This window comes from Mesoplodon bidens, assembly GCF_964165515.1.
Source record: "Mesoplodon bidens genome assembly, chromosome: 19".
In the NCBI taxonomy this organism is placed as follows: domain Eukaryota; kingdom Metazoa; phylum Chordata; class Mammalia; order Artiodactyla; family Ziphiidae; genus Mesoplodon; species Mesoplodon bidens.
The window spans coordinates 50,841,094-50,866,757 of NC_138179.1; the positions used below are offsets into that span (position 1 = coordinate 50,841,094).

The 25,664-nt window shown below is 53.0% G+C and overlaps 3 protein-coding genes across 3 annotated transcripts; all 3 read right to left on the minus strand.

Annotated features, from left to right (window-relative positions):
• Positions 1 to 5,414: 5,414 nt before the first annotated feature.
• LOC308607750 (amine oxidase [copper-containing] 3) lies at positions 5,415 to 10,854 on the minus strand. Its single transcript, XM_081219966.1, has 4 exons — positions 9,137 to 10,854; positions 7,337 to 7,622; positions 6,795 to 6,924; positions 5,415 to 5,839 (listed from the first exon to the last, which is right to left on the minus strand). The coding sequence occupies exons 1-4, from the start codon at positions 10,734 to 10,736 to the stop codon at positions 5,564 to 5,566; spliced, it is 2,292 nt and encodes a 763-aa protein (XP_081076092.1). The 5' UTR covers positions 10,737 to 10,854; the 3' UTR covers positions 5,415 to 5,563.
• Positions 10,855 to 11,435: 581 nt separating this feature from the next.
• AOC2 (amine oxidase copper containing 2) lies at positions 11,436 to 19,023 on the minus strand. Its single transcript, XM_081220161.1, has 4 exons — positions 14,974 to 19,023; positions 12,747 to 13,032; positions 12,386 to 12,515; positions 11,436 to 12,048 (listed from the first exon to the last, which is right to left on the minus strand). The coding sequence occupies exons 1-4, from the start codon at positions 16,778 to 16,780 to the stop codon at positions 11,782 to 11,784; spliced, it is 2,490 nt and encodes an 829-aa protein (XP_081076287.1). The 5' UTR covers positions 16,781 to 19,023; the 3' UTR covers positions 11,436 to 11,781.
• Positions 19,024 to 19,729: 706 nt separating this feature from the next.
• Positions 19,730 to 25,245, minus strand: PSME3 (proteasome activator subunit 3). The gene is made up of 11 exons (XM_081220658.1): positions 24,967 to 25,245; positions 24,247 to 24,279; positions 24,061 to 24,123; positions 23,761 to 23,865; positions 22,295 to 22,343; positions 21,414 to 21,526; positions 21,132 to 21,200; positions 20,928 to 20,995; positions 20,774 to 20,828; positions 20,562 to 20,648; positions 19,730 to 19,971 (listed from the first exon to the last, which is right to left on the minus strand). The coding sequence occupies exons 1-11, from the start codon at positions 25,006 to 25,008 to the stop codon at positions 19,891 to 19,893; spliced, it is 765 nt and encodes a 254-aa protein (XP_081076784.1). The 5' UTR covers positions 25,009 to 25,245; the 3' UTR covers positions 19,730 to 19,890.
• Positions 25,246 to 25,664: the final 419 nt, after the last annotated feature.

The window sequence follows — 25,664 nt, forward strand, 5'->3', positions numbered from 1 at the left end:
AGCTAAAGCTCCTGGCTGCCTCCAGGCTCTTGAATCAGAATGCAAGATAGAAAGACAGACAGACAGGACCTGGATGCAGGATGCCCCTTTCAGTCTCTGGAGGTTCCTGGCTCTGGGTCGGGCTTCTGGGCAATGGCACGATGGGTACATTCAAGACAAGCAGCCAAGGGCAGAAGGTTGGCGGAGGGTGGAGGTTGGGGGAATCAGTGGTCAGGCCAGGCTCGGGAGGTGGGGCTGATGTAGGAATGTAGGCTTTAAGTGGCTCATGTAAGCCTCTGTCGTCCTGTTCCAAAACAAACACACAGGTTCAAGGTTGGGGAATGAAGTGGGAGAGGGATCGGTTTGGGAGATACACCTGGAGAGAGGCAAGCGGAAGTGACAGGGGCAGAAAGAGACTGTCCTTGGGCCCTTCCTCCACTCTCCAGATGCGGCCTTTCTCCTGGCTACAAGGCCGCAAGCAAAACTCACCTGTGCACACCCCTCCAGCCGGATTCCCTCCTTCCGTCCTCTAGCTGACGAAGCCCTCATCACAGTCTACGGCTCCCCCATCAACCAGAATCCTACTGGCACCCATAGGAGACTGGAGAGTCATGCTGAGAACATAAAGCACCTGGGAGGAGCTGGGGGGCTGAAGGGCTGAGCCAGGTCAACATCGTGGAGGCCCTGAGCACCCTAAATCACTGGAGGGGAGCATGAGGCGGGGGTGGAGCCAGTCCAAAGTTGGAGGGGGTGGGGAGTTTCAGTGTAACAGAGATCCCTCCCCACTTGAGCAGGACTGATGGAGCACGGCAGAGGTCAGGGTGCCTGGAAACTGGCTGTGAACATAACCTAGCTGCCCAGAAGCCTCATTTCCAGGAAACCCGCCTCCAAAATATTGCAGAGGCAGAGAGCAAAGTTGCCTCCGTTCTTGGGAAGGTGATGTGTGGGAGACTGCCGTCCTCTGTGCAGCCAGGTCCTGAGGGGAACTAGGAGAGACTGAGGGATCCGGAGAGAGGACATGCATCTCCGTGAGCCTGGAGGAGAATCCTCTGCAACCTGGACATGTCCAAGAGCACTTCCCCAGGAAGCCATGTTAGACCAAGTTGTCCCTTTTGTAGAATTACTCAGGAGACAGGACCACACTTCCTGCTCCCCCCACTAGGTCTTATTTTCATTTGGACCAACTTGTCCCCAGCCTCTGTGAATGTGCTGAAGATGCATTTATCCCTGGGAGCCAGAGCCCACCCCCCAGTCCACAGGCTGAGGACTGGGCCCCAGGATGTGGTGCCTGAGTCGAGCTGTTGCCCCAGAGGCCCTGTGTGACCAGCGGAACCATCCCGGACACCCAGGTCAGTGCACTCTGGTCTGCATTCTGGGGACATGGCTCTGGCTCCAGTGTGGAGCGGGGCTTGGGTGTGGGACAGACGGAGGGAGGACACTGGACAGGAAACAAAGGGCCAGGATGAGGCCGGTGACCTCGAGGACAGAGAGAAGGGAGGGGTCTGAGCAATGTGGTGGGTGGAGTTGACAGGACTCCGTGTCTGATTGGGTGGATGAGTGAGAAAGGGCACAGCCTCTTAGGTGACACAAGGACACAAAGGTTGCACTGGGTGACTTGGGATGGTGGGAGACTGTCCTCAGAAGAAAGACATACAGGGGACTTCCCTGGTGGTCCAGTGGTTAAGATTCCGTGCTTCTGCTGCAGGAGAACTAAATCCCGCATGCCAAAAAAAAAAAAAAAAATAGCCATGTTCTTCCGTTCAGGAGGTCAGGGGCTGCACAGAAGCAAGGACCAGAGTCAGTGACCAGGCATCCTTTCTTACTTTCCCTGTGATCTCAGCAGAACTTGGGAGGCGGGAGGGGGGCATCCAGGATGGGGTTCTGATCGGGGCACTCTGCAAACAGGGCCTCCTTGGGCCACATTCTCACAGGAGTCCTCCCCCAGCCTCACCCTGAATTCAGGCCACCATCATTTCTTCCCCCTGACCCACCTCCCTGTGCCTAAGCCTTCTGTCAACTCTATTCTTTGTATCTGGGCCAGAGGCAATGTCCTCAAAGGCAACACTGACCCTGTCACTCCCTTGCTTAGAATCCTTCCACGGCTCCCCATTTTCCTTACGGTAACTGTGGCTTGCAAGGGCCTGCCTCCTCTGCCCCCTGCTTGGCCCTCCAGGCTCTGCTCACAGCCCACACACATGTCAATGAACTTGGGTACTTGGATGGGGCCAGTGTGTCACCTCCTGGCTTCTGAACATGCTGTTCCCTCTTCCTGGAACCTTATCTCCGCTCTCTTCCTTCTCCCTCGGCCAACTTCTATGCCTCTGCCAGGATCAGCTTAGACATCAGGTCCCTCAGGAAGCCTCCCCAATCCCTAAGTCCGGGTTAGGAGCCCCTGCTATGTCCTCCTCCTACCTCCCCTGGAAAATTCCCTGATGTAATGGACCCTTTACTGGCCCCTCTCGTCCCTGAGGGTAGACATTGTGCATCTTATTCCATAACGTATCCTAGTGCTTTTCAAGGTACCTGGCATGTAGGAGGCACTTGGGGAAATCTTTGTTGAATGCATGTAGGAATCCTTCTCCTGCACCCTCAGAGGGAGCCCTTCCCAGGGGCTGCAGGAGAGCAGAGGCAGGCGAGCACATCTTGTGCTCCCCACAGGGACTTCGCATGCCTACATTCCTGGAAGTCCCGTCCCAGTTATGCCCCTGACCTAAGCCTCAGGCGTCCCCTTGTCCAGCTCCTCTTAGGGCAATGGGCCCAAGTCCTAAAGATCTTGGCCTTGGGGACACCAGTTATTTCAGAACCTGACATCCTGGGTTACTATTCCCTCCTATGGCTTGACCAGAAGTCTGAGGCTAACAATCCAGCCAGCCTCAGGGGTTTAGGAAGACAGCGGATGGGGTAGGGGGCTGGAGGTCCACCTTGCAGCCCTCCCGACCCCAGCTGGGCTGATGAGCTCACGATCTACCTGTCCACTGACGCCTGGGCCAGGGTTGTCATCTCCGTGTCATCTCCATGGAGGGTTGTCATCTCCATGATGTGACTGAGAGACACACCACAGTCCCCTTTTCAGGTCAAAGCTTGTGAGCGAGCATTCACACACACACGCACACTCACTGCTTGCAAACACTCACACTCTTGGTCTGGAGATGGGTTTCAAGGCAATGAGTGTCATGTTATAAAAACAGGATGGGATGAGGGGTGGACACCAGCATTCCTTTATTCCTTTTCCCTCCAACACTGACTGTTGTGCAAGTGACCGTAAACAGGAGCCAGAAGGAGGTGGAGACAAAATCATAAGCATGTGATGGAGAAGTGAAATTACTCAGGTCAGAGAAAGTAGAAGCATAAACTCAGTATCAGAGCCACGGTGGCCACAACACGCCTTTTTCTCCTCGGTCTCAGTCTTCAGTCCCTCCTTGTCCTCAATCTCTCTCTGTCCTCTGTCACCCTGGCTTCCACCCCAGCCTGTGGTATAAATTCATCCCGCCATCGCTGGCCCTCCCTCCTGACTGAAGTCTTTCTCTCTGTTCTTTGGAACCTAGTTTCTCTCCAGCTCACTAACTCGTCTCCATCTGCTGTTCTACTGACCCAGAAGTGAACCTGGGCTTGGGGCAGGACAGAAGGTAGCAGACGCTTCTGTGTTGTCTGTGCTCCCTGGATATGATCTCCCTCTGGTCAGAAGCTGAGCAGTGGCCGAAACCTGTTTCCTGCATTTCACCTCCTAGCCTGGCCTGGGCTTCCAGCAGGCAGAAGTCACCCCTCCCCAGGGCTTCTCATCGCCCCCACTTCTAAGAGAGAGAGAGAGACAGGGGGAGGGAGTGAGAGAGAGCAAAAGAGACATTGACTGAGGTTTAACATTTTCTTGGAGATCTACAGGCAAGAGGAGGCAAAGCAGTTACCAGAGGCCACGCCCATTTCTCTGGGTCTCAAATGCTTGAGAAAATTGAGTCCCTGGGGCTATCTCTTAACTCCCTCTACCCTTCCCCCCTACCCCAGCCCCTTCCTAAAAGACCAGTCAGTTTAAAAAAAGAAGTCAGGTGTTGTTTGGGCCCATTTATTATTTGAATAATAATAAATGAATAGGTAATACAGTCACATGGTTCACTTCAAATGTACAAAAGGGTGTATAGTACTAAGTCTCCTCCCTCCTCTGTCCTAGCTTCCTGGTTCCCCTCCACAGGGGCAACCAGGGTTACCCGTGTCTTCCGAATATGCATCTATAAGATAGGAAAATATGTATTTATATGATCCTTCCCTGTAAAACACAAATGGAGGTGCCCTATACACACTTCTGTGCCTTTCCTTGTTCACTGGAAGATGATTCCCTATAAAGAGATATAATTAGTTTTACAGCTGTGTAGTATTGCTTTGCAAGGCTGCCTCAGAATTTATTTAATCAGTCTTGTAGGGATGACAGTTCTGCTGCTTCCTATCTCTGGCTATTTGTAGAGGGACCCCCAGTCCAGACTGCTCCCACCCACCCCTCCACAGGGACAGCCTGCCAGGGAGGCTCCACCCCCAGAGGCCTTGGCTCATTTGCATGCTCACACGTGATTGAACCCCTGGCCCTATGACTGGAGTCCCTGGTCTTCCTGCTTCTCATCCTTGGTGTCCACCCAGCCTCCCACACTGGCTACTGCAGAGCACAGAGGGCACTGGTCACGCACAGACTTGGCACAAAATGACCGCTCCTCATTACCACTGCCCCCGCAAAGCCATCTAAAGTGCTCACTTGAGCTGCTGTTGTCTCCATGACCATCCTCTGCCAGAGAATGCAAGGCGCGCCTATACACATGGGCAGAAAGAACTGTGGGGAAACACATCCTGCCCCAGGACTGGGGGTAGGGGCAGCTCCCAGACACAGGGACACAGACGGGGATTGTCCTCTCAAACTAGATGTCCCTTGCATTTTGAGACTTCCACAGGCCTAGAACCAGGAGAGGAGACCAGAGGTGAGAAATGAGGGCTGGGTAACATCCCCTCAGGGCTGGGAGGGAAATCCCAGGATATAAGAACGGGGTGGGAGCCGGAGGAGGCTAGGCAAGAGGGGAGAGAGAGAGAAGGAGACATGGGCCAAAGAGCCCCTTCCAGCTTGATTCCTAGATTCACGGGCCTGGCAGGAACCCTGCCCCACTGGCTTCTGGTGGTTACCCCCAAAGCAGAGCCCCCCATCCTCACGTCGCAAGTGAGGACTCAGGAGTCTCAAGAGAAACCTGGGATGGCTAAGAAGATTTGGGAAACCCAGATAGCAAAAATAAAAGGAAACAAGACAAAAAACACCAAAAACAGGAGTCTTCTGGAAAGTTTAACCATGACTCCAAGCTCCTGGCTGGCCATTCCTTTCCTCTCTGCAAGAGGAACTCAGCAGGTCTGGGGTCAACAGAGCTGAGAGCCCCCTGTGTCAGGCATCACAGACTCAGGATGCTCCCAGAAGGGAGGGGGAGGGAAGGGAGGACGATGGGAGAAAGAAGACCCCCGGGATGTGAGGAGGGAGAAGACATAGGCTGCCCTGCCCAGTGCCCATCCCCTCCCCTCCCCCACACTCCCTGGCCCTGGGGTCCCAGCCACATTCCCCATCCACCTAGTTGTGGGAGAAGCCCGCGTGGGAGAAGGCAGGGAGGTGGGGGACACAGGCCGCAGCCTGGGGGAGGCAAGCCAGGCGGTTGACCTCACAGGTCCCAGCATCCTGGTCCTCCCGGAAGTAGACGGAGTCAGCAGAATCGAAGGAGGGGTCCTGGTCAAAGAAGTTGTAGGGTCGGAGGAGGAAGCCCACGCCGTTCCCCACAGTCACTGTGTTGGGAATGTCCTCTGCATGGGGGATGTGCAGGAAACCGGCTGTCACCCAGGCCACCAAGTCCTAATGGGGGCGAAGAAAGAGGATCATGAGGTCTGGCTTTACTAAGGGCACGTCCGCCTCTCCCAGGATTCACTTTCGCAGCCCACCTTTGCTCAAGAGGATTTTAAGTCTTCAAACATTTTTCCTACTAGTCCAGAAATCAACGCATAAATGGTCAATTTCATATTCGGAGCAACACCTGCCCCCCATCCCAGCCTGCACCCTCCATCTCTGACATTCCCCATGACATCACCATCAGCCTACACACCCCCAGAGGAATGATGACACCCACGGGCAACTTCAGCTCCTTTCCCCTGACTCAATGAGAGCTCCCAAACTCTGAGAGAAGGAGGATGAGGAGGGAAGATCAGGGTTTGGGAGGCAGAAATTAACTTGGAAATTAATCCTTTAATGGTCAAGCCAGCAACAGAGAAGCTTTAGATAAAAGAGATGTGGTCTTCCCTGGTCACTTCCAGCCCTCCTGAGTCCTGGGGCCCTTAAAGGACTCAGTCCCTGGGCTTCCCTGGTGGCACAGTGGTTGAGAGTCCGCCTGCCAATGCAGGGGACGTGGGTTCCTGCCCCGGTCCGGGAGGATCCCACATGCCGCGGAGCGGCTGGGCCCGTGAGCCATGGCCGCTGAGCCTGCGCGTCCGGAGCCTGTGCTCCGCAACGGGAGAGGCCACAACAGTGAGAGGCCTGCGTACCGCAAAAAAAAAAAAAGGACACAGTCCACAATGCTGAGACTTAGAGAGCTGTAGAGTCTTGAGGACAGGCTGGAGCCTCAGCCACTGTCTGCAAATGAACTTCCAGCTTGGGAAGATTCCCTCAAGCAGGTAATGATCAGATCCACAAAAGCACAGAAGGCAGGAGTCAGCTCCGTCCTTGGGGAGATGGTTTTCAGGGACCTCCCCGAGAGAAGGTGGGGCTCATCTCTGTGTCCCCGAACCCCTCCCTCAGCCTCCCACAGCCGGCTGACCTCTCCAGCTATGGTCTCATTGTTGATGAAGTCAGCAAAGTCCACGGTGGGGGCCCAGGGGTCATTCTGATTGAAGATGCTGCTGCTGCGGGGCTCCGCCTCCTTCCGCTGGGTCACAGCCAGCTGGTACCTAGAGATGCTCTGGTCAGGCCTCCATGGTCACTAAGCCCATCCTGCTGCCTGATCATCACGGAAGGGAGCCGAGCCCATGGACCTCAGCATTCCCATCTCGTTCACACAGTCACTCTGACGCCACCCTGGTGGGTGGCCCAACATCATTCCATGTCCTCCTTTTCATCCCTTTCCATTTCACAACATGCCCCCTCCCAAACAGAAAAGACTTTTCCCACCTGGGCTTTAGCCCTCCAAGGGGACCATGTATCCACTGTGGGCCTTTGGATAACCAGGAAATCCTTTTTGAGCTCTTACCTCACTCACCTCGTGTACAGTTTGAACTGAGTGCCCAGTTGCCCCTCCCAACACTCCCTTCTCACTCTCATCCCCTCCCCCACCCCACACGCATACCGCACCCCATCACCCACCTTGCCCAGCTCAAGGCTCTCTCCATGGAGCTGTTCTGGGGCAGGGGCTCCCCAGCAAAGCTGACTGTCTGGATGCGGTAGCCCCTCGGGTGCCCCCACTTGTTGCTGTGATTGCTGGCCAGGTACAGGTAGCGAGGGAAGGGACCTCCCAGGGGGAAGGCGGCCTGCTCCTCCGTCTCCAGCAGCTTCCGGGTCACCTGCAGCCTCTGTATCTGGTGCTTAGGGCTCCAGGGTACCGCCGCAGGGACAAAAGCCATGTCCTCAGCCCAGACCCAGTTCTCCAGTCCTGCAGGGGTGAAGTGGAGATGGTGGGGGGAAGGGGGGAGGGAGGGCTGGTCATGCAGCTGCTCCGCCCCCTCTGGACTGTCCCCACCTGGCTTCAGAGTGGGGGCCAAAGAGAAAGCCAGACTGAGTGTGCCCCCTGCTTCTCTCCCCTCTCCCCAAGATGTCCCAATCTTTCAGCCAAACCTGTTGCCCTGTGACATATTTCTTCAAGGATATCATTCCTTCATCCTTTCACACTCATTAGTGGAGAGGCCTGTGCTCAGCACGGGGGACACACTGATGAATGAAACAACGTCCTTACCCTCCTGCTCTCACAGACGCCCCAGAAAGGCCGAGCCCTGAAGGGACTGTAGTGTGAGAGGAGCCCATTCAAGATTGAAGGTTAGAGGAACACAGGTACAGGCAAGAATAGAGGGCTTCCTGGGCCACTTTTCAGCCTGGCCTTAGAGGATGTCACCAGCAGAGATGACATGGCAGGGCATTCTAGACAGGGGCAAAACAGGAGCAAAAGCAAAGAAGCGTGACTGTCACATGTGGTGTGCATGTCCAGGGACAGGGCGGGTGTGTGTCTTAAGCAGCACAGGGAAGAATGTGACAGGCAGGCAGTAGCTGTCCTCTATAGGTGATGGGGATCCTATAGGTGATGGGGATCCAATAGGTGATGGGGAAAGTGGGCAGTGTGTAAGGGAGCAGGCTGGCATGGGCTGGTAGGTCCCTCTGAGCGCAGGGTGAACCATGGATCTGAGAGGAAGAAGAGTCGAAGCAGCAAAGAGAGGGCTGGCGCCCACAGGGGGCCAGTAGCGGGGCCAAGCGAGGGGTTGGAGATATTTCAGAGGCAGAAAAAAATCTGGTGATGAACTCAATGTGGGGAATGACCGTGAAATGACCAGGACTCCGAGGCATCATGTAACCCTTGGCCCTCTGTGACCACCAACTCCAGGAACTATCTGGACTATTCCACAGTATCCACTCTACCCCTCACACTTAAGTGTATTGTGCCCAGAGATGGAAACTCAGGGAGGAGAAAGGTCCACCTCCCAGGGAAATGTATACCCCGGGGGCGTTCCACGATTGGCCTGCAGGTGCCAGGGACTCTGCAGAATGCAAACAGATCCTCCCCAATACCTACACTGCAGGCCAGACACAGATAAGCTGAAAAGCAAATGGCTGCCTCACTGAAGTGGGACCCATATAAGTGCCAGGGAGGGAAGAGGGCAAAGGGGACCCTTAGCCTGGATCCTGCCTCTTCTCTGAGCTTAGCTGTTTCCCAAGATTTTCTGATGAGGTCATGTGGAGGGTGGGTGGCAGCTCTGTACCCAGCCAATGAGCTAAAATCTCAGTAAAATTCAGCAGCCAACTCTCTCCCATCCAGCAAAAGAGGAAGCATGAAACTCCAAAACATATACTCATGCTCAGATCTTCCTTTCCTGGAAAACCTCCATCAAACCCAAAGCAAACAGAGACAACCCTTCAGCCCCCTTTACTGGAATCCTGGCCTCCGCCAGGATGTCTTACCTCCCACATCCAGATCCACCTTGTAGTGGGCACTGTGAGTGTGGACGGTGCCCAGCGTGTGCTTCCCAACCTGGTTTCCGTATCTTCGGGCAGCACCAAAGAGGAACGCTGAGCTGATGTAGCCTGTGGCATGGAATTTGACTTCGATGGCCCCATTGGGGTGGAAGACCATATCCCACACGTAGTCGTAGTTGAGCAAGGTCGACACAGATCTGAAGACCAGCACTGTCTCCACAAGGCCCCCAAAATAGTGGGAATGAAAGTCTGAGTGGTGTCGCCTCAGGGGCAGGCCCTGGTTCTGCTCAAACACACATAAGGCATCAGGTAGTGTCTTGGGGGCTTGGGACTCCAAAAGGAAGTTCCAGTCCACGTAGGTGGCCAGATAGGGGCAGTCCACCCCACGGGTCAGGGGCGTGGAGTACTTCCCCATGCCAAAGCTGCCATCCATATAGTGGGTCAGCATTGCTGCTGGGGAATTTCCACCATAGACAGCCAAGGCCTCTTGGAGGCTGATCTCGTAAGCCAGCCGTTCTCCCTGGAATCGGATGTCAAAGATCCTTGGACCGCTGAAAGCTCCGAGGCCAAAGGAGAAAGTCCACAGTGAGGAGGCCACTTGACTCCCCTGGACACTGAAGCGGGGGCCCTGGGGATGGAACTGCAGAGGGGGAGCCGGACCCGGAGGCGCCTGGGACTTCAGGGACCAGGACCCACCTGTGCCGTTGTCTGGGACCACCACCACATTCACCAGGCCGGCCTCAAACTGCTCCTCCAGATGGGCCAGACCCTCATAGTAGCGGCCTTGAAAGAACACCTTCTGGATGGTCCAGCGAGCAGGGTCCAGAGACTTGTGGTCTACCAGAAGCTCCAAACCTACGGGGTGCAGGAAGAACCCAGCCCCTGAGATGTTGTAGTAGAGGCCAAACCAGGTGGCCCTGTCCCCTGATTGCAAGCCACGGGGGGTTGTGGTCATGGTCACCAGGTTCCCTCCTTGGTGCTTGTAGAAGCAGCAGTGGTGGAGGAGACCAGCAGCCTGGGGCAGCTCTCTGTTGAAGATCATCTGGTCTATGTCCAGGTATTCTCGCGTGAGCACGGGGCGTCGGTGATAGGGCAGGGCGCCCCCGTGACGCTCCACAGTCACATCCCGCAGGTAGGAGGGGTGCGGCAGCGGCCCCACCACCAGCTCAGTCACATTGGGCTGGGCGTGTCCGCCAAAGAAGACGATGGCCAGTGCCTCCCGGGCAGGCGGGGGGCTCCCCCTGTCCAGGTGGGCCAGGGCTGCAGCCTTGGGGGGCAGCTCCAGCTCTACCGAGAAGACGCAGTTGTCTGAGGGGTGGGCCTGAGCTGCATCCACCAGGCCTGGTCCCAGCTTCTGGGTCAGAAAGCTCATCACAGCCGTCAGCTCTTCTCGGCTCAGGTCTGCAAACAGCTGGCTCTGGCCAGGGTGTGGCCAGGGTTGGGCACTTGGTGATACGGAGGGGCAGAGGGGAGGCAGGCTGTGTTCACCACCATCTCCTCCCCTGCCAGCTAGTAAGACACACACCAGGGCGAAGATGGTGATGACAGCCAGAGCAAGGAGCACCAGGGTGGTCTTCTGGTTCATTGTCCCATGAACGTAGAGACAGAGGATTGAACCAAAGTGGAGACTTGTATTCTCAGGTCTCTTTTGCTCCCTGTACTGGGGGCTCCTAGACTCTGGCTGAGGTTCTCAGTATTCCGACGCAATGGAGACTGAGGATGGGAAGAGCATGGGAAGGCTGGGGAGGGGGGCGGAGCGGGCTGGGGTTGGGAGGCGGGGCTAAGGCAGGGCGGCAGTGATTTCCACAGACCTTACATGGCTTTGTGTTCCAGGCTCCAACTCACATTCTGCTCTCTGGGTCAGGGTGGGAACAGGGGAGCGCTGGGGTAGGAGGAAGGGGTGGTGGGGATTTCAAACTATTGCAGCTGAGCAGCCTGAGCACAGACATGCACTGACATGCACAGAAATGCCGGGGAGGAGGCAGCCCCTCTTTCCCCTCCGCCCCACTTCTTTCCCCAGCGCCCATTTCTCAGGGCCAGATGTTCCCTTTCCTGCAACTTGGAACTGTTGTCCTCCTTCCAAGGAAACCCCACCCCCAGCTCTTCAGCTTCCCAAGCAGCATTTCTTGGCCAGGTCTGTCCCCCTTGCCCCTTCTCCTCCATGGCTAATTTCCTTGGCCAGAGTCCTTAATATTCTCTGGGGGATTCTAGATACTTCAAAAGTCAAAGAGAAGAAATTCAAGTAAAAGTCTTGTAACACTTTTTATTATAAATTACACACACCATCAGTTTTTACAAAATTCTATCTATTCTTCCACTTCAATGCACATGCATTAAAGAAATGTCTGGTATAACATTCACCAAATGTGAATGCTAGCTGTTTCTGAGTGGTAGGATTTGTGGTGTTTTTGCTTGAGTATTTTTAATATCAACGTCATTTGTATAAATTCATCATTTTAAAAAAATGAACTGGAAATAAGAATTAACCAAAGGATATATGGGGGTTTACGTGGTAGGAGGCGGTTTCCCAAGGGTCGAGTGTCAGGGGAGCAGGACGTGGGAACAGAGAGGAAGGTACATGTCTCGGCACCCCCTCTCCGCCCCGCCCATGTCCCACCACACACTCAGGGCTACAAGTCTTGGTAAGAGAAAGGCGGCAGGTCCGGGACACAGGCCGCCAGGTGGGGGATGCAGGCCACATGATTGACACTGCAGAGCCCAGCATCCTGGCCCTTCTCAAAGTAGACGCTGCCAGGGGAGAAGATGGAGGGGTCCTCATCAAAGAAGTTATAGGGTCGGAGCAAGAAGCCAACTCTGTTCCCCAGAGTCACTGTGTTGGGGACATCCTTAGCGTGGGGGATGTGCAGGAAGCTGGCTGTAACCCAAGCCACCAGGTCCTGCAGGAAGAGGAAGAGCTGGAGACTTTGGAGGCGAGACCCAGAGAACCCCCCACCCCAGCCACAATCCCCAATCTCCAGTCTCAGCCCTGCTTCCACCTCTGCCCAGCCGCAGGCCCAAGTAACAGGTGTGGTAATCCATGTGAGAAGCTGTAGGGTGGTCCCAGGGCTAATCTCACCCCCAGGAGAGATGACCCATGTTGGTCATCAGGGAACTCCCTGGCCCCTAATCTAAGAACTGGAAACCTACCATTCCCTCCATCCTACAGCCAGGGGCCGGGCAGCCAAGACACCAGGCTTAGGGGAGCTCCTTTCCTCTGCCCCTAGGGCTACCAACCTCTCCTAAGAGGGTCTCATTGTTGATGAAGTCAGCAAAGGCCGTAGTGGGTGTCCAGATGTCATTCTGGTAATAGATGCTGCTGCTCTGTGACTCCTCCTCCTTCCTCCGGGTCACCACAAGCTGGTATCTGACCAGGAACGTTGTAGGAAGGTGGTGTCAGAAAATGTCAAGGGCCTTTACCAGACCAGAAATCCTTTGGATCAGATTCTGTGTGAGACCATTCCCGTCCCATATCTACTTGGATCTGAGAAGAGGTCCAGGGGTGAATGACCGAGGTTAGTGAGCTGGGGTCTTCAAGAGCTGGGATGGGAAGGGGACCAGTCCTTCCCTACCACCCAGTGCCCAGGGCCCTCCTCACCTCCCCCAGCTGAGGGCCCTCTCCATGTCGCTGTCCAGGGGCATGTGTATGCCAAGAGGGCTGTGGATCTGGATTCGGTACCCGCGCTGGTGACCCCAGGAATTAGTCTGGTTGCTAGCCAAGTAAAGGTAGCGGGGAAGGGGGTTCCCCAAGAAAAAAGCTGTCAGGTCCTCCCTTCCCAGGACCTGCCGAGTCAGCTGTGGGCGCTGCAGTTGGTGCTCCGGACTCCAAGGGGCTGCCACAGGTTTAAACACCACGTCTTCAGCTACCACCCAGTTTTTCAGCCCTGCCAGGGTGAGGGGAGGGAGAGGAGTTCCACAGCAGGTGAGACAGGTCCCTTGTTTTCTCCGTGATGCCCCCTGCACTGGCCTGACAAAGGACAGCAGAGCTCATCAGAGAGCCCTCTGTGCTGGGAGCCAGGTCTGGACTTGAGGGCTGGCCCGCCTTCTTTGAACCTGCCCTGCCCAACACAGTTACCACCGGTCACAAGTGGCTCTTTCAATTTAAAAATTCCGTTCCTCAGTCACACTATCTACATTCCACGTGCCCAATAGCTACACGTGGCTAGTGGCTAACATATTGGACAAATCAGACAGGTAACATTCCATCACTGCAGAAAGTTCTATTGGCACTGGTCTACCCAACAGACTTTGGACCAATTATTTGCTTCTCTGATTCTCACTTGGTGAATCGCTACAATGGGCATAAGAAAAGCTGTTCTGTGGCTGAGCTCTATAAATGGAAAAGCACACACAGGTGGCTAATAACGTTCTTCTAACTATGAAAGGGATATTTGTCTTGGAGAAGCCGGCTGGAAAAACCCAATCCCCCTCCGTGGTGCCCTGCATACTCCTCCTGGCTCAGACTTTGATTTTTTTCTCAATATGGCAGGTATCACTTTGTCTTTTTTACAAGGAAGTAGATTTATATCTTTAAATTGTCTGGGGGATCCCTGGAACACTTATACTCTTTCTGCAGGTTTGGACTGCTAGTTCCTTTTGGCATGACTCATATGAATGTGCTGGCACACAGGGAACCCCCCTGAAGCCAGCGTCCCTGCCAGCTGTCCTGTGTGCAGGGACCTGACACAGACTCTCTAGCCCACAGCACCAGCCTGTGCTGCACGCTGGTCCAGTAAATGTTATTTATGTCCTAAGACAAGGCTCTTCAATGCCAAAATGCTGGAAAGAAAACTTCAAGTCAGAAAATAGTCATATTCCAAATATGTCAAAGAATAACCTAGTTAAAATGCATGATTTAAAATAGCATTTCAATCATGCTGTTTTCTTAGCTCTCTCCCCTCCACCCGCACAGCACACACACGCCATCTTTATACTCAAGAGAATATGGAAATGTTTCACAAGAAATATGCTGAGTTACAGTGCATTATACTTGGGCAGCCACTTCCTGACCCATCTCCCCCCACCCTCCTTAGTTTCCGTAACTGTAAAATGGAGAGGGTCTGATGGATTCCTAATTTTCTTTCTGGGCCTAATAGTCTAACTTGATAAGTTAATTATTTTGTTCTGGACAAAAATCTGTCAGGAGCTTTAAGTCCCCTTTGTGCTTACAGCCCTACTTGAGAAATCCCTTTCTACACTTGCAGCAAGCCTATTGCATGCCTACCATGTCACCAGAGAGCCCACTGTAATGACATGTGCTGGCAGGAATGGGATGGTCCTCCCCAGGAGGCGGATGGGGCCCCCGTCTTGTATCCTCAGTTGTCTTAAAACCTGTGGAGCAGCCCCCAGCTAGCACCTCCTTTCCTCAGGCCCCCGGACCACCTCCACTCTGAGAAGCTCTTTAGACAGACTACTCCCTATCTCTGTTCAGGCCCCTGCTTTCCCCACCTCCACTGACTCTCAGAATTAGGAAGAACTCGGAGCCCCAACTCCAGCCGTGTCCAGCCTCAGACAGGCAGGGCAAGTTCACCACCCACAGACAGGCTAAGGCAGCCAGCTAGTACAGTGCAGCCATCACATTTGGTTTCACAATCGCAGCGGGTCAGAGGGGCTGGGCGGGGGAACCCTCTCTACCTTTTGCCAACTACCCAGTAAGCCCAGTATTTAGGCTGACTGCAGTTGAATACACTCAGATCAGTCCCTGCTGTTGCCACAATAAATTGTGGTGCTGGAATGCCACCCTCTTGCCTCTTCCGGCTTGCTGTGCGGGTCTCCCTTCCCTCTGGCCCACCCCAACTCGCAATCCTCATCCCCTGGGCACTCACCTGCCACATCCAGGTCCAGCTTGAAGTGGAAGGCATGCGTGTGCACCGCCCCCAGCACTCTCTCCCCAACGCGGTTCCCAAAGAGGAGGCTCTCCTCACCCCCGCTCAGGAAAGCTGTGTTGATGTAGCCCGTGGCATGGACCCGCCCTTCGAGCGCCCCATTTGGGTGCAATACAAAGTCCCAAATGTAGTCATAGTTGCCTACAGAGGACACAGACCTGACGACAAGGGCCGAGCCGGCCAAACCACCATAGAAATGGCTCTGAAGGTGATTGTGGTGCCTGCGGAGGGGTAGTCCCTGGGCCTCCTCAAACACACACACAGCCCCCGGGAGCAGCTGGACTGCCCCTTTGCCCACTAATACGTGGATGTCCACCATGGTAGACTGATAGGGGCAGTCCACTCCCCGCACCAAGCCCCGGCTGTGATGGCCAAGTCCATAGCTGCTATCCAGGTATCGGGTCATCATTGTCTTGGGTGAATCGGCACCATAGACAGACAGACACTCCTGGACACTGACTTCATAGGCCACTCGCTCACCCTTGAACCGAACATCAAAAATCCTCATGCCACTGAACACCCCATGGCCAAAGGTAAACATCCAAAGGGAGGACGCCACTAGGTGCCCTTGCACACTGTATCGGGAGCCCTGAGGTGAGAACTGAAGAGGGGGAAGAGGACCTGGGGAGACCCGCGATCGCAGCGATGAGGCCCCAACTGGCAGGGGTGGAGGAACTCTAACCACTTCCAGCCGGCCAGCCTTAAACTCCCATTCCAACTGACCCAAGTCTGCATAGTAGTGCCCAAGGTAGAAGACCTGCTGGACAGCCCAGCGGGCAGGGTCCAGGGCCCTGTGGTCCAGCAGTAGCTCGAGCCCCACAGGGTGAAGGAAAATCCCAACACCTGAGATGTTATGGTAGAGGGCTATCCAGGTAGCACGGTCCCCTGAGCGCAAGCCACGAGGGGTGGCGTGCAGAGCTGCCAAAGTGGAGCCACTGTAGTTGAAGACGGAAGCCAGGAAGACTGGTGCCTTGGGGAGCTCCACCTCTTCCAAATGCTTCCACATCTGGGCAGACTCAGTTCCCAGCACGGGGCGTCGGTGATAGGGCAGGGGGCCCCCGTGACGCTCCACAGTCACATCCCGCAGGTAGGAGGGGTGCGGCAGCGGCCCCACCAGCAGCTCAGTCACATTGGGCTGGGCTTGTCCACCAAAGAAAACGATGGCCAGTGCCTCCCGGGCAGGCGGGGGGCTCCCCCTGTCCAGGTGGGCCAGGGCTGCAGCCTTGGGGGGCAGCTGCAGCTCCACTGAGAAGACGCAGTTGTCTGAGGGGTGGGCCTGAGCTGCATCCACCAGGCCTGGCCCCAGCTTCTGGGTCAGAAAGCTCATCACAGCCGTCAGCTCTTCTCGGCTCAGGTCTGCAAACAGCTGGCTCTGGCCAGGGTGTGTCCAGGGCTGGGCACTGTAGGATACAGAGGGGCAGCGGGGAGGCTGGCTGGAGCTACCTTGGCTGGTCAGCAAGACATAGGCCAGGGCAAAGACGGTAATGAGGGACAGTGCCAGGAACACGAGGACTACCCTGAGGTCCATGGTGAATGCCGAGAGCTGAAGTGAGTCCCGCCAGCTGCTCCTTCTACTTACTGACATCAAATCAGGGCTTATATTCAGTAGGATGGACAGGAATAGTGAAAACTCCACCCTGTGGGTTGGACGGGAAATTTCTGACCTTGATTTATATAATTCTGCTCCAATTTTCTGTTCTGTGGTTTGGCTCAAGGTACTACTTCCACGTGCATAGCCTCTCCCCATCCCTGAACTCCTCCCAGCAGCACGGTCAGTACCCACTACCCATCTCCATCATTTAGACCAGATTAGAGGGCATTTGTATATACACTAAACTCTACCTTCCACCCAGAATGGGTCTGAGGAAGTATGCAAATCTCAGACGCCCAATCAAGTCCCATGTACTACATGCAACCACTCTAACTGTCCACTCTCCTACCTCCTGGCAGGCACTCCCCCCCAGTATTTCCAGGATCAACTGCCCAGTTCAGCAGTAAGCACTGTGTTCTGCCAGATGCCTAAGACCAAGCCCTTGATCTGTAGTCTCAGGCCTCTGCCATCTAGTCGGTGAGAAAGGAGTGGTGAAGGCCTGGACGCAGCAGTCCGATTTGTACACCAATCGCAGGTCCCTAAGCTGTGTGACCTGAGGGGAGTTACTTATCCTAAGTCTCAGTGTCCTCACCTATAAAAAAGGGATAACACTACCCTAGAGATTCATGGAGAGTAAATGAGATCAGGCACGTAACGTGCTTAACAGCCTGACGCGGGGTAGGCATCCAAAAATTGTCAGCTACTGGTACTGATCTCTGAAACAGAATAGAGCAGATGTTCCTCCACTGTTCAAGACCTTAAATCTTTTTTTGCAGAGACAACAGATACCAAATCATTGGATACCAGAATGCTACTCTGCAAGGTGGAAGTTAAGGAAACTTTATTTCAGAGGGAGCTAAGGTCCTAGGTAGCCCTCCAATTCATTTGAAAACCAAAAACCAGGAGTCCCTGGCATCTCCGCAAGAAACTTAAGACATTATTCAGAAGGAACTTTTAGTATAGAGCAAAGAAAAGGACGGGATCGGGTGTGCCTGGAACCAGGTGATTCCCCACAGACGGAACTCGAGCAGCCTCTACTGGCAGTTCATGGGTATCACTGGGGAGGGAAGGAGGGAGGGAGGGAGGGAGGGAGGGAGGGAGGGAAGGAAGGAAGGAAGGAAGGAAGGAGCTGGGATCTTGTGAGGGTAGAAGGCAGCTTAGGTTTGGGAAGAGCTAACTTCCATTTAATTCAGACTGAAGACAAATGAAGGACCCACCCTTGCCTCTTGGTAGGCAGAAGCCTCAGCCTTTCCATTATTCCAGAGAAAAGAAGCAGCTCAGTTGGTATAAAGACACCCAATAGGGTGGCTGGAGGTATATGCGGAGGTGGGTGTCCCAATGTGCACACAAGTAAGTGTGGGTATGTCCCAGGCCACCAGAGCATCGCATCAGGGTCTGCAGCTTTAGAAAGAGGTCAAAGTACCTGTATTTTTAATAATTTCTTGACATGGTAAAAGAATTTTACATTACGATCCAAGGGTGGTGAGGAGGAGGGACATGGGAACAATCCAACAAACAAAAAGGGAAACTGAGAAACACATGGTGGGCAGACGGAACGGTTTTAGCTGGAAGGGGTCTAAGGGTGGGTAGGGGCATTGCCCAACTAAAATGCAGTTGGTTTGTTACTGAGTACTATTCATGGGAAGACAGCATCCTAACTCCTTCTCTATAGCATACTGGGAGGAAAAATGATGCATCCAGATGGAAATATGATTGAGGGTTGGAAGACAGAGACGGGGGTAGAATAAAAGTCAGAAACAGACACAGAGAATCACCAGCAGACTCTCCAGTAGTGGGAGAATAAAAGTGGGGGTTGATGAGGGTTAACACAAAAGCTGTAACAAGTGACATCTCTGGAAGATTTGAGAGATAAGAGGCAACTCTTCTATGGTTTTGACTTGCCCAGCAGATTTCCACATACACACAATGTGTACATGCATGTGTGTGCATGCACACACATATACACACAAGTGACCGCTTTCCCTGGAAGCACAATACTATAAATAAGAAAACATTTTTTCCCAAAGGGAAAACCCAGTAGGAGCAGCAGCATCTGGCCTCACAGCTGCAGAGACCCCCACCCCAATTTACAACTGGCCTGGGAAGAGGAAACCGGGATTCAGAGGACCAGCCTTTGCAAAAATGCCCCAAAGGACCCGAGTCACAGAGGAAGGGGAACCCACTACCCCTGCTTCTCATCTTTCAGTTGTCCTCCAACTCACCAGCCTCGGGCACCAAGAGGCTACAATATCAGGAGACAATGGGCCCTGGTGGATGAGGACTAAGTCACATGGGTGGGGGGGGGGGGTGTGTGTGTGTGTGTGTGTGTGTGTGTGTGTGTGTGTGTGTGTGTGTGTGTGTGTGTGTGTGTGTGTGTGTGTGTGTGTGTGTGTGTGTGTGTGTGTGTGTGTGTGTGTGTGTGTGTGTGTGTGTGTGTGTGTGTGTGTGTGTGTGTGTGTGTGTGTGTGTGTGTGTGTGTGTGTGTGTGTGTGTGTGTGTGTGTGTGTGTGTGTGTGTGTGTGTGTGTGTCAGAGACAGGGTTTGGGGGGTGGGCAGGGCTGGGGGGAGGGGAGGGCATCAAGTAACAGAGTAGGAAGGCATGTACGTGCTGCATGTGTGTACGTGTGTGTATATCACGCACATATGTGTATGTGAAAATCCTAGTTATAAAAACATCTGAAGCAGCTAGAGACTTGGCAGAAGGTCTAAGGTGTTTCTTGTCATGATCAGGTTCAAGGTGCAATGTATATAGATGGGAAACCCGAAGTCATCACCAGGGAGGATGCAACGTCCCACAGTGTCAAGGGACACTAACCTCCCAACAGGAAGAAATGAGCTGGTCCCCCCCCCCCACTCCACCCCAGTTCCTACAAAACACCTAGCACTCTCCTTCCAGTTCCCTCAGCTTCTAACCAACTAATCATCAAGAGGGGAAATACAAAGCCCAAGACACAGGAGGGAGCCAGGGAGAAAAAACACAAGTATTCTTGTGCCAACATCCTGTGTACACAAATCTGGATGTCTCCAGAAATTAGGACGGGGGGCGTGGGGTATTAGGGAAGGAAATAGAAGAGTTCCTGAGGCCTGAAAAAAGAGGTAAACACGTCACAGAACTACATGAGAGTTTCATTAGACTCTAACTAAAAACAGAGAGAGGTGTGATTACTACTTCCAGCCAGTTTCCCCATCACGATAGTCATGTAACAAACCAAGGCAATGTCGGTCTTGAGCCAGACTCACAGAGTCCCCTGGCCCTGGCCCTGGCCTCAGTACAGTGTCTCTGCATTGCTGCTCCGGGGCCGTTTGATCTTCTCGATATTTTTCAGGATCATGTCATGTAGAGTGACCTGGGAGAGGAGAGATCAGGGACTCACATGTCTGTTGTACCCCTACCTCACTAGGAAAATAAATAAAACCGCCACAAACTCCCAAGCACTCACTCACATAACCCGGATCTCACTCACCTGAATCTGCATCACTCACCCTACTACCTCTCTTATACCCCAGGCACACCTGGGTATATCCAGGGCCCAAGAGTCTAATAGATAACATTTACTGAGCATTTAACATACCAAGAATTGCACTGGGTCCTTTAATGTGTTAGAGTTGAAGAAACTGAAGTTTGAGGTTAAACTTGCCCAAGGCCACACATTACAAGTAGGACTGGTTCTAAACCTAAGCCTGACTCTAACGCCCACATCTTCACCCCTATTCTATGTTGTGCCCTTTCCCATCCAGGTAGAAAGAAGGGAGATGCCCAGCTAGATACCTTCAATGACCTCATAGCTCTCATCACTCGGCTAATGGGCAGAATTTGTTCCACTCATTTTACCTCCACCCCCCGCCCCCCATCTCAACCCCCAGAGAGTGGCAAGAAAATGGTCACCAGAACTAAGAGAAGCCAGAGCAACTGTGGGCAGGGACCAAGGTTACTTACATATTGATTCCTTAGCTCTGATATGATGAGCCGAAGGCTGATATATTCTTTCTCATCAATCTCTGTCACGGTGCGGCGATAGTCCTCCTGAGAGTGGGGCGGAGAAAAGGCTAGTTCCCAAAGCCTGACTGTCCCCACATGGCTCTTCCCAGGAACAGCCGCTCCTCCCGGTCCTACCACTTCCGCCCTCGGCCTACAAAACCCTTACTTACCACATGGGGATATTTAGCTATTTTAGAAACCAATTTGGCTCTTGTAATATAATATCTGGAAGGAGAGAGAAGAGGAGGAAGCTGCAGGAGACCCCGGACAGTGCTTACCCCCTCGTCAGCCCCCAGTTCCTGGGCCAAGCCCAAGCAGCCCTACCTAGATATCTGGTCCAGATAAGATGCAGCTTCACTCTCAACAGTTCTTAGCTCTGCAACTGTCTCCTCCTGAAAAAACAACTGAGTCAAAAGTCACTTCCATATCACCCCAAGGCAGACCAAAGAGAAAGGGAAAACAGAAAAGCAGGGGACATGAGATTATCTCCCAAACCTTCCTCTCCAGTTCCTAATGCAAGCACATTACCTGAATGGACACCCCAAAGTTGTTCCCATCCTCTATCCTAGGAATCAGGAGTTGTACCCACATTTTGACCTGGAGAGTGAGGAGACCAAAATGTACATATGAGGACCTTGGCCTTTTCTACTGAAGCCATGAAGTATACAATTCATGCTGCTGGGGCCAGATGTCAGGAGCACAGGAGCCAAGACAGACTTCCAATTCCCATATCATCTCCACGCCTCCAGCCCCATATCCATCATCTTGCATAGTTCAAGCCAGGCTATTCGGGGTCAGCCCCTGCCTCACCGTGTTGCATTTCTCGATCAGCAGCCGGATCTCAGGCTTCACTTTTTCAATAATGTCCACCAGCTGCTGGTTGCTTTTTAGCATCCCGTTGGGCATCACGAACACCTTGGTTCCTGACAGGGACATGAGGAAGGTTAAATGATTTGGATGCAAGGTAGGACATAGCACTCCACCCCTTTCTCTCTTTCCCAGACCCATGAGATGCTATGACCTCTGCCTTTTATCTGTCACAACTCTATCTATAAACCTTGACACCCCCAACGAAATCAAAAAAAGAGAACACATGGATTAGCAAATGGGTGTCTAAAGTATCCCAAAACTCTGAAAAATAAAGAAATTAAAACATGCTCTATAGGGGGCTTCCCTGGTGGCGCAGTGGTTGGGAGTCCGCCTGCCGATGCAAGGGACACGGGTTCGTGCCCCGGTCCGGGAAGATCCCACATGCCGCGGAGCGGCTGGGCCCGTGAGCCATGGCCGCTGAGCCTGCGCGTCCGGAGCCTGTGCTCCGCAACGGGATAGGCCACAACGGTGAGAGGCCCGCGTACAGCAAAAAAAAAAACATGCTCTATAGACTTAATGTACCAACTATTACTGAAGAGGAAAAAATGATATGGAACTGTGACTTCTGTGAAAAATCTGTGATGTGTAGCCACCTCCAACCTCTCTCCCTTGGCAGTCCACACTAAGACAAACCCTCCCTATTAACTGGAAATTTAGGTTTACAGTGCTAAATGACAATGCTTGGAGGACTTGGGAATGCTAACGTCTGGGAAATAAATTCAGATCCTGCTTCCTGGCCAGGAGAACACAAGATTCATCCTGCAACTCAGGGCTGCAGGCCAGGAAAGGCTGGGGTGGGGTGTAGTGAAGGGAGCTCTTACCCTGGAAGGCCTCTTCACATTCATCCAATCTTCGCTTCTTGTAAGTGGGCTAAAGACACAAAAAGATGGGAATTAGCCTGCTTGACACCTACATCCCCACCATAAGCTACCCTTCGAGCAAGTTTAATCCCTTCCTCAACCCCATTATTAATTTACACACAATTTACTAAGCACATACAAGGCTTTAAGAGAAGATTCTTGGGGCCTCCCTGATGGCGCAGTGGTTAAGAATCCGCCTGCTAATACAGGGGACACGGGTACCAGCCGTGGTCCGGGAAGATCCCACATGCCACGGAGCAACTAAGCCTGTGCGCCACAACTCCTGCACTCTAGAGCCCACGAGTCACAACTACTGAGCCCACGTGCCACAACTACTGAAGCCCACACGCCTAGAGCCCATGCTCTGCAACAAAAGAAGCCACCACAATGAGAAGCCTGTGCACCGCAAAGAAGAGTAGCCCCTGCTTGGCACAACTAAAGAAAGCCCGCATGCAGCAACGAAGGCCCAACGCAGCCATTAATTAATTAATTAATTAATTAATTAATTAAAAAGATTCTTGCCACAAAGCAACTTAAACTCTAGTTGGGAAGACCAACCTTTCAAGAAATATAACAAATTAAGCAATTAGGGAGAATTCCCTGGTGGTCCAGTAGTTAGGGCTTGGCACTTTCACTGCCAGAGGCCGGGGTTCCATCCCTGGTTGGGGAACTAAGATCCCACAAGCCGTGCGACACGGCCAAATAAATAAATTTTTAAAATTTAAAAATCGAGCCATTAGGCAGGGGGGATACTATAAAAAACAGGAAAAATGAAGCACTGAATGCAGAGTTAGGATAATTAAGGGAATAAGTACAAATCTGCTGGTTCCACAAAGAAATGCAATGTTCAATCAACAAACGTGTATTTAGCACCTGCTATGTACTAGGAACAATGCTAGGTGCTGGGGATACAAAGATAATTAAGATAGTTTCTGCTTTCCAGAATTGCAAGTTCTATCAATGAGACAGTAATGCAGACAAAGAACAATACAGTACAGTGTCATCAGTGTTATAATAAAATGTGGATATATAGCTGATAAAGACTAGGCACTAAAGATACACAAAGACTAGGACTGCAGTTACATAGCAAGAAGAACTGTTCATTCCATAACAACACTCAAGACACTGAAACGAATAAGAAAAGTCTTGCCTAGAGTCCTGGGGACAGACCAGATCACCTGAGGGAACCTGTAGCTATTTGTCCTATTTTTAAACTCACTCTAACAGAGTAACATTAACATATTCACTTCATGCTACAAATGAAAATCAGGATCTAAAGGGGGTGTACTTTAGTCATAACATCTGTAAGAATCCTCATTCCCAGATCCAAATCCCACTGTCCCTTCTGTATATGTTCAAACTGAGCAGGGAATAAAGAACAGAGAACCTATTGCTTCCAAACACAAAGATAAATATAGGACACTTACACCGTCCAGTCCATCATGGCTATTGGTGAGAAGAATGGGGTCAGGGACTGGGAGATTCATGTCTGAGTGGATCTGAGTTAGGTCATGGATGTTTAGGATTGGTTCCTGAAAGAGAGAAGCCCACCCCCAAAACGTTAGTTTTTTCAAGATGAACAAAGAAGTATTTCATTTAAAGGGCAAGAAATGAGAGCGCTTTACAGTACAAAACAAAACAGAATTAACACATGATTTGTCCCATTTGACAGAAAGACCGGGGGCAAAAAAATGGGGGAATCTGAGGAAAAGAAAAGCGTCTCTCACCTTCAAAAAACTATCAAGTTCTAACAATTTCTTTGGGAAAAAATTTGCCACCAAGTCTTCTGCCTAAAGATGAGGGAAAATACAACCGAATTAGTAACTGTGGGAAGGTCTGTCTCTACAGGTATCTCTCCTCTGGGGAACTCCCGACTATTAACCAATACTCATTTTTCTATTTATTTCACTCACCTCACTTGTGATCCGTTCCCTGAAAGAATCAACCTAAAATTAATAAAGAAAGCAATTCACTACGAGTAAGTCACTACCTGGCAACAGAAGTATGGGCAGGATGGGGAAACCCAAATCCAACTGTCTTCCCCTCACCTTGTAATCGTATGAGAAGCTGAGAGGCCCCCAGACTGCAAATACTTTCTTTTTCTGAGGATCCATTTCTCCATCTCAGGAGAGGGAAGCCGGGCTTGAGGGCAGCACCCGCTTGTCTTCCCTCCCTCCCTCCCTTCCTGTGTCTGAAGCTATCTGACTTTGAGAGCAGACAAAAGACAGGTAGGTGGGGGAGGTGTGAGCTCACAAACGTTGTCAACCACCATCCAAACCTGGTCCAGGATACGAGGCAGGCCTGATGCCAAGGGCAGGGGCAGCAGCAGCGTCCGGAGGCGGGGACGCTGCTGGGCTGGGGGACTTCCAGCTGTCACTGGCCTAAAGAACTTAAGTCCACCACGTGTCCGCGGAGGTCTCCCCGGGCTCTCCACTACTAGACGGGGTACAAAAGGCCATCCCATATTATCCTCTCCCCCGATGCTGTCCCGGGAGTGGGGGGCTGGGCTGAGCCGAGCGGAAGCTCAGGGCTGGTGTCCCCAGGGAGACAAAGACGCCATGGGGAGTGGGGAGCCGGTCAGACTGCTCGGGGATCGAAGCGAGGGGTAAGGAGGCCCGGGCCGGTGCCGTTACCTTGAGCTTCACTTCCTGATCCACCTTCAGCAACGAGGCCATGGCCGGGCCGGGCCGTGTCCGCTCCGCTGGAGACCGGAGGCGCTGTGGGCTCCGGGGAGGGGGTCAGAGGTAGGCGGGAATATCGGCTGCTTTCGGGACGCGACCGCCCTCGCTGGCTCACTCACTGCTCTCTCGCTCCCTCCCCTCGTGCCGTCCGTCCGCCCGCCCGCTGCCTGTACCTGCTGCCTGCTCCCTCTCTCGCTCGTCCTCCCGGCTTTCGCCGCTCACGCCGGAAGTTACGTCATAGACAATCGCCGGGATTTCGGCGAGGATGCGCATATGCCCTGCGCAGCCGCGCTGAGGTTCAGCTCTGGACATTGTTATTTCCCGGCTCCTCTACGCTCTACGGCTGAAATAAAAGGGAGTGTGGCCAAGGGTGGTTTAGTGAGATCTGAGGCTCAAAGAGACTCGGGGATTACTTGCTTCTCTGTTATCCCGGCACTCTCCTTCTCCGAAGGGACCTTCGGAGCCGCTTCCGCCTCGAGCGGGGACCTGACCGACGACGCCGTCCCGCCCCAGTGACGTCGACCGAGGAAGCCGACGGTCCCCGCGCTGGGTTTGGGGCGTCTAGTCTGTGATTTCTGCCGCCTCCTCCTCTTAGCCGAAGCTCTAGTGTTAGGCTGGAGCCTAACAGAAGACAAGTCCTGTTGCACGAG

Bases quoted from the DNA above. Each gene is read 5' to 3' on its own strand.
- PSME3 (XM_081220658.1), bottom strand. From the start codon at position 25,008: ATGGCCTCGTTGCTGAAGGTGGATCAGGAAGTGAAGCTCAAG. The intron at 23,866-24,060 runs GTGAGAGACGCT...TCTCTCTTTCAG, and splicing joins AACTTGATAGTTTTTTGAAG to GAACCAATCCTAAACATCCA. The intron at 20,829-20,927 runs GTAGGGCTGCTT...CTCTCCTTCCAG, and splicing joins TATCTGGACCAGATATCTAG to ATATTATATTACAAGAGCCA.
- LOC308607750 (XM_081219966.1), bottom strand. From the start codon at position 10,736: ATGAACCAGAAGACCACCCTGGTGCTCCTTGCTCTGGCTGTCATCACC. The intron at 7,623-9,136 runs GTAAGACATCCT...TCACCCCTGCAG, and splicing joins GGTGGATCTGGATGTGGGAG to GACTGGAGAACTGGGTCTGG. The intron at 6,925-7,336 runs GTGGGTGATGGG...GAGCATCTCTAG, and splicing joins AGAGCCTTGAGCTGGGCAAG to GTACCAGCTGGCTGTGACCC.
- AOC2 (XM_081220161.1), bottom strand. From the start codon at position 16,780: ATGGGGAGAGGCTATGCACGTGGAAGTAGTACCTTGAGCCAAACCACA. The intron at 13,033-14,973 runs GTGAGTGCCCAG...TCACCCTGGCAG, and splicing joins GCTGGACCTGGATGTGGCAG to GGCTGAAAAACTGGGTGGTA. The intron at 12,516-12,746 runs GTGAGGAGGGCC...GTTCCTGGTCAG, and splicing joins AGGGCCCTCAGCTGGGGGAG to ATACCAGCTTGTGGTGACCC.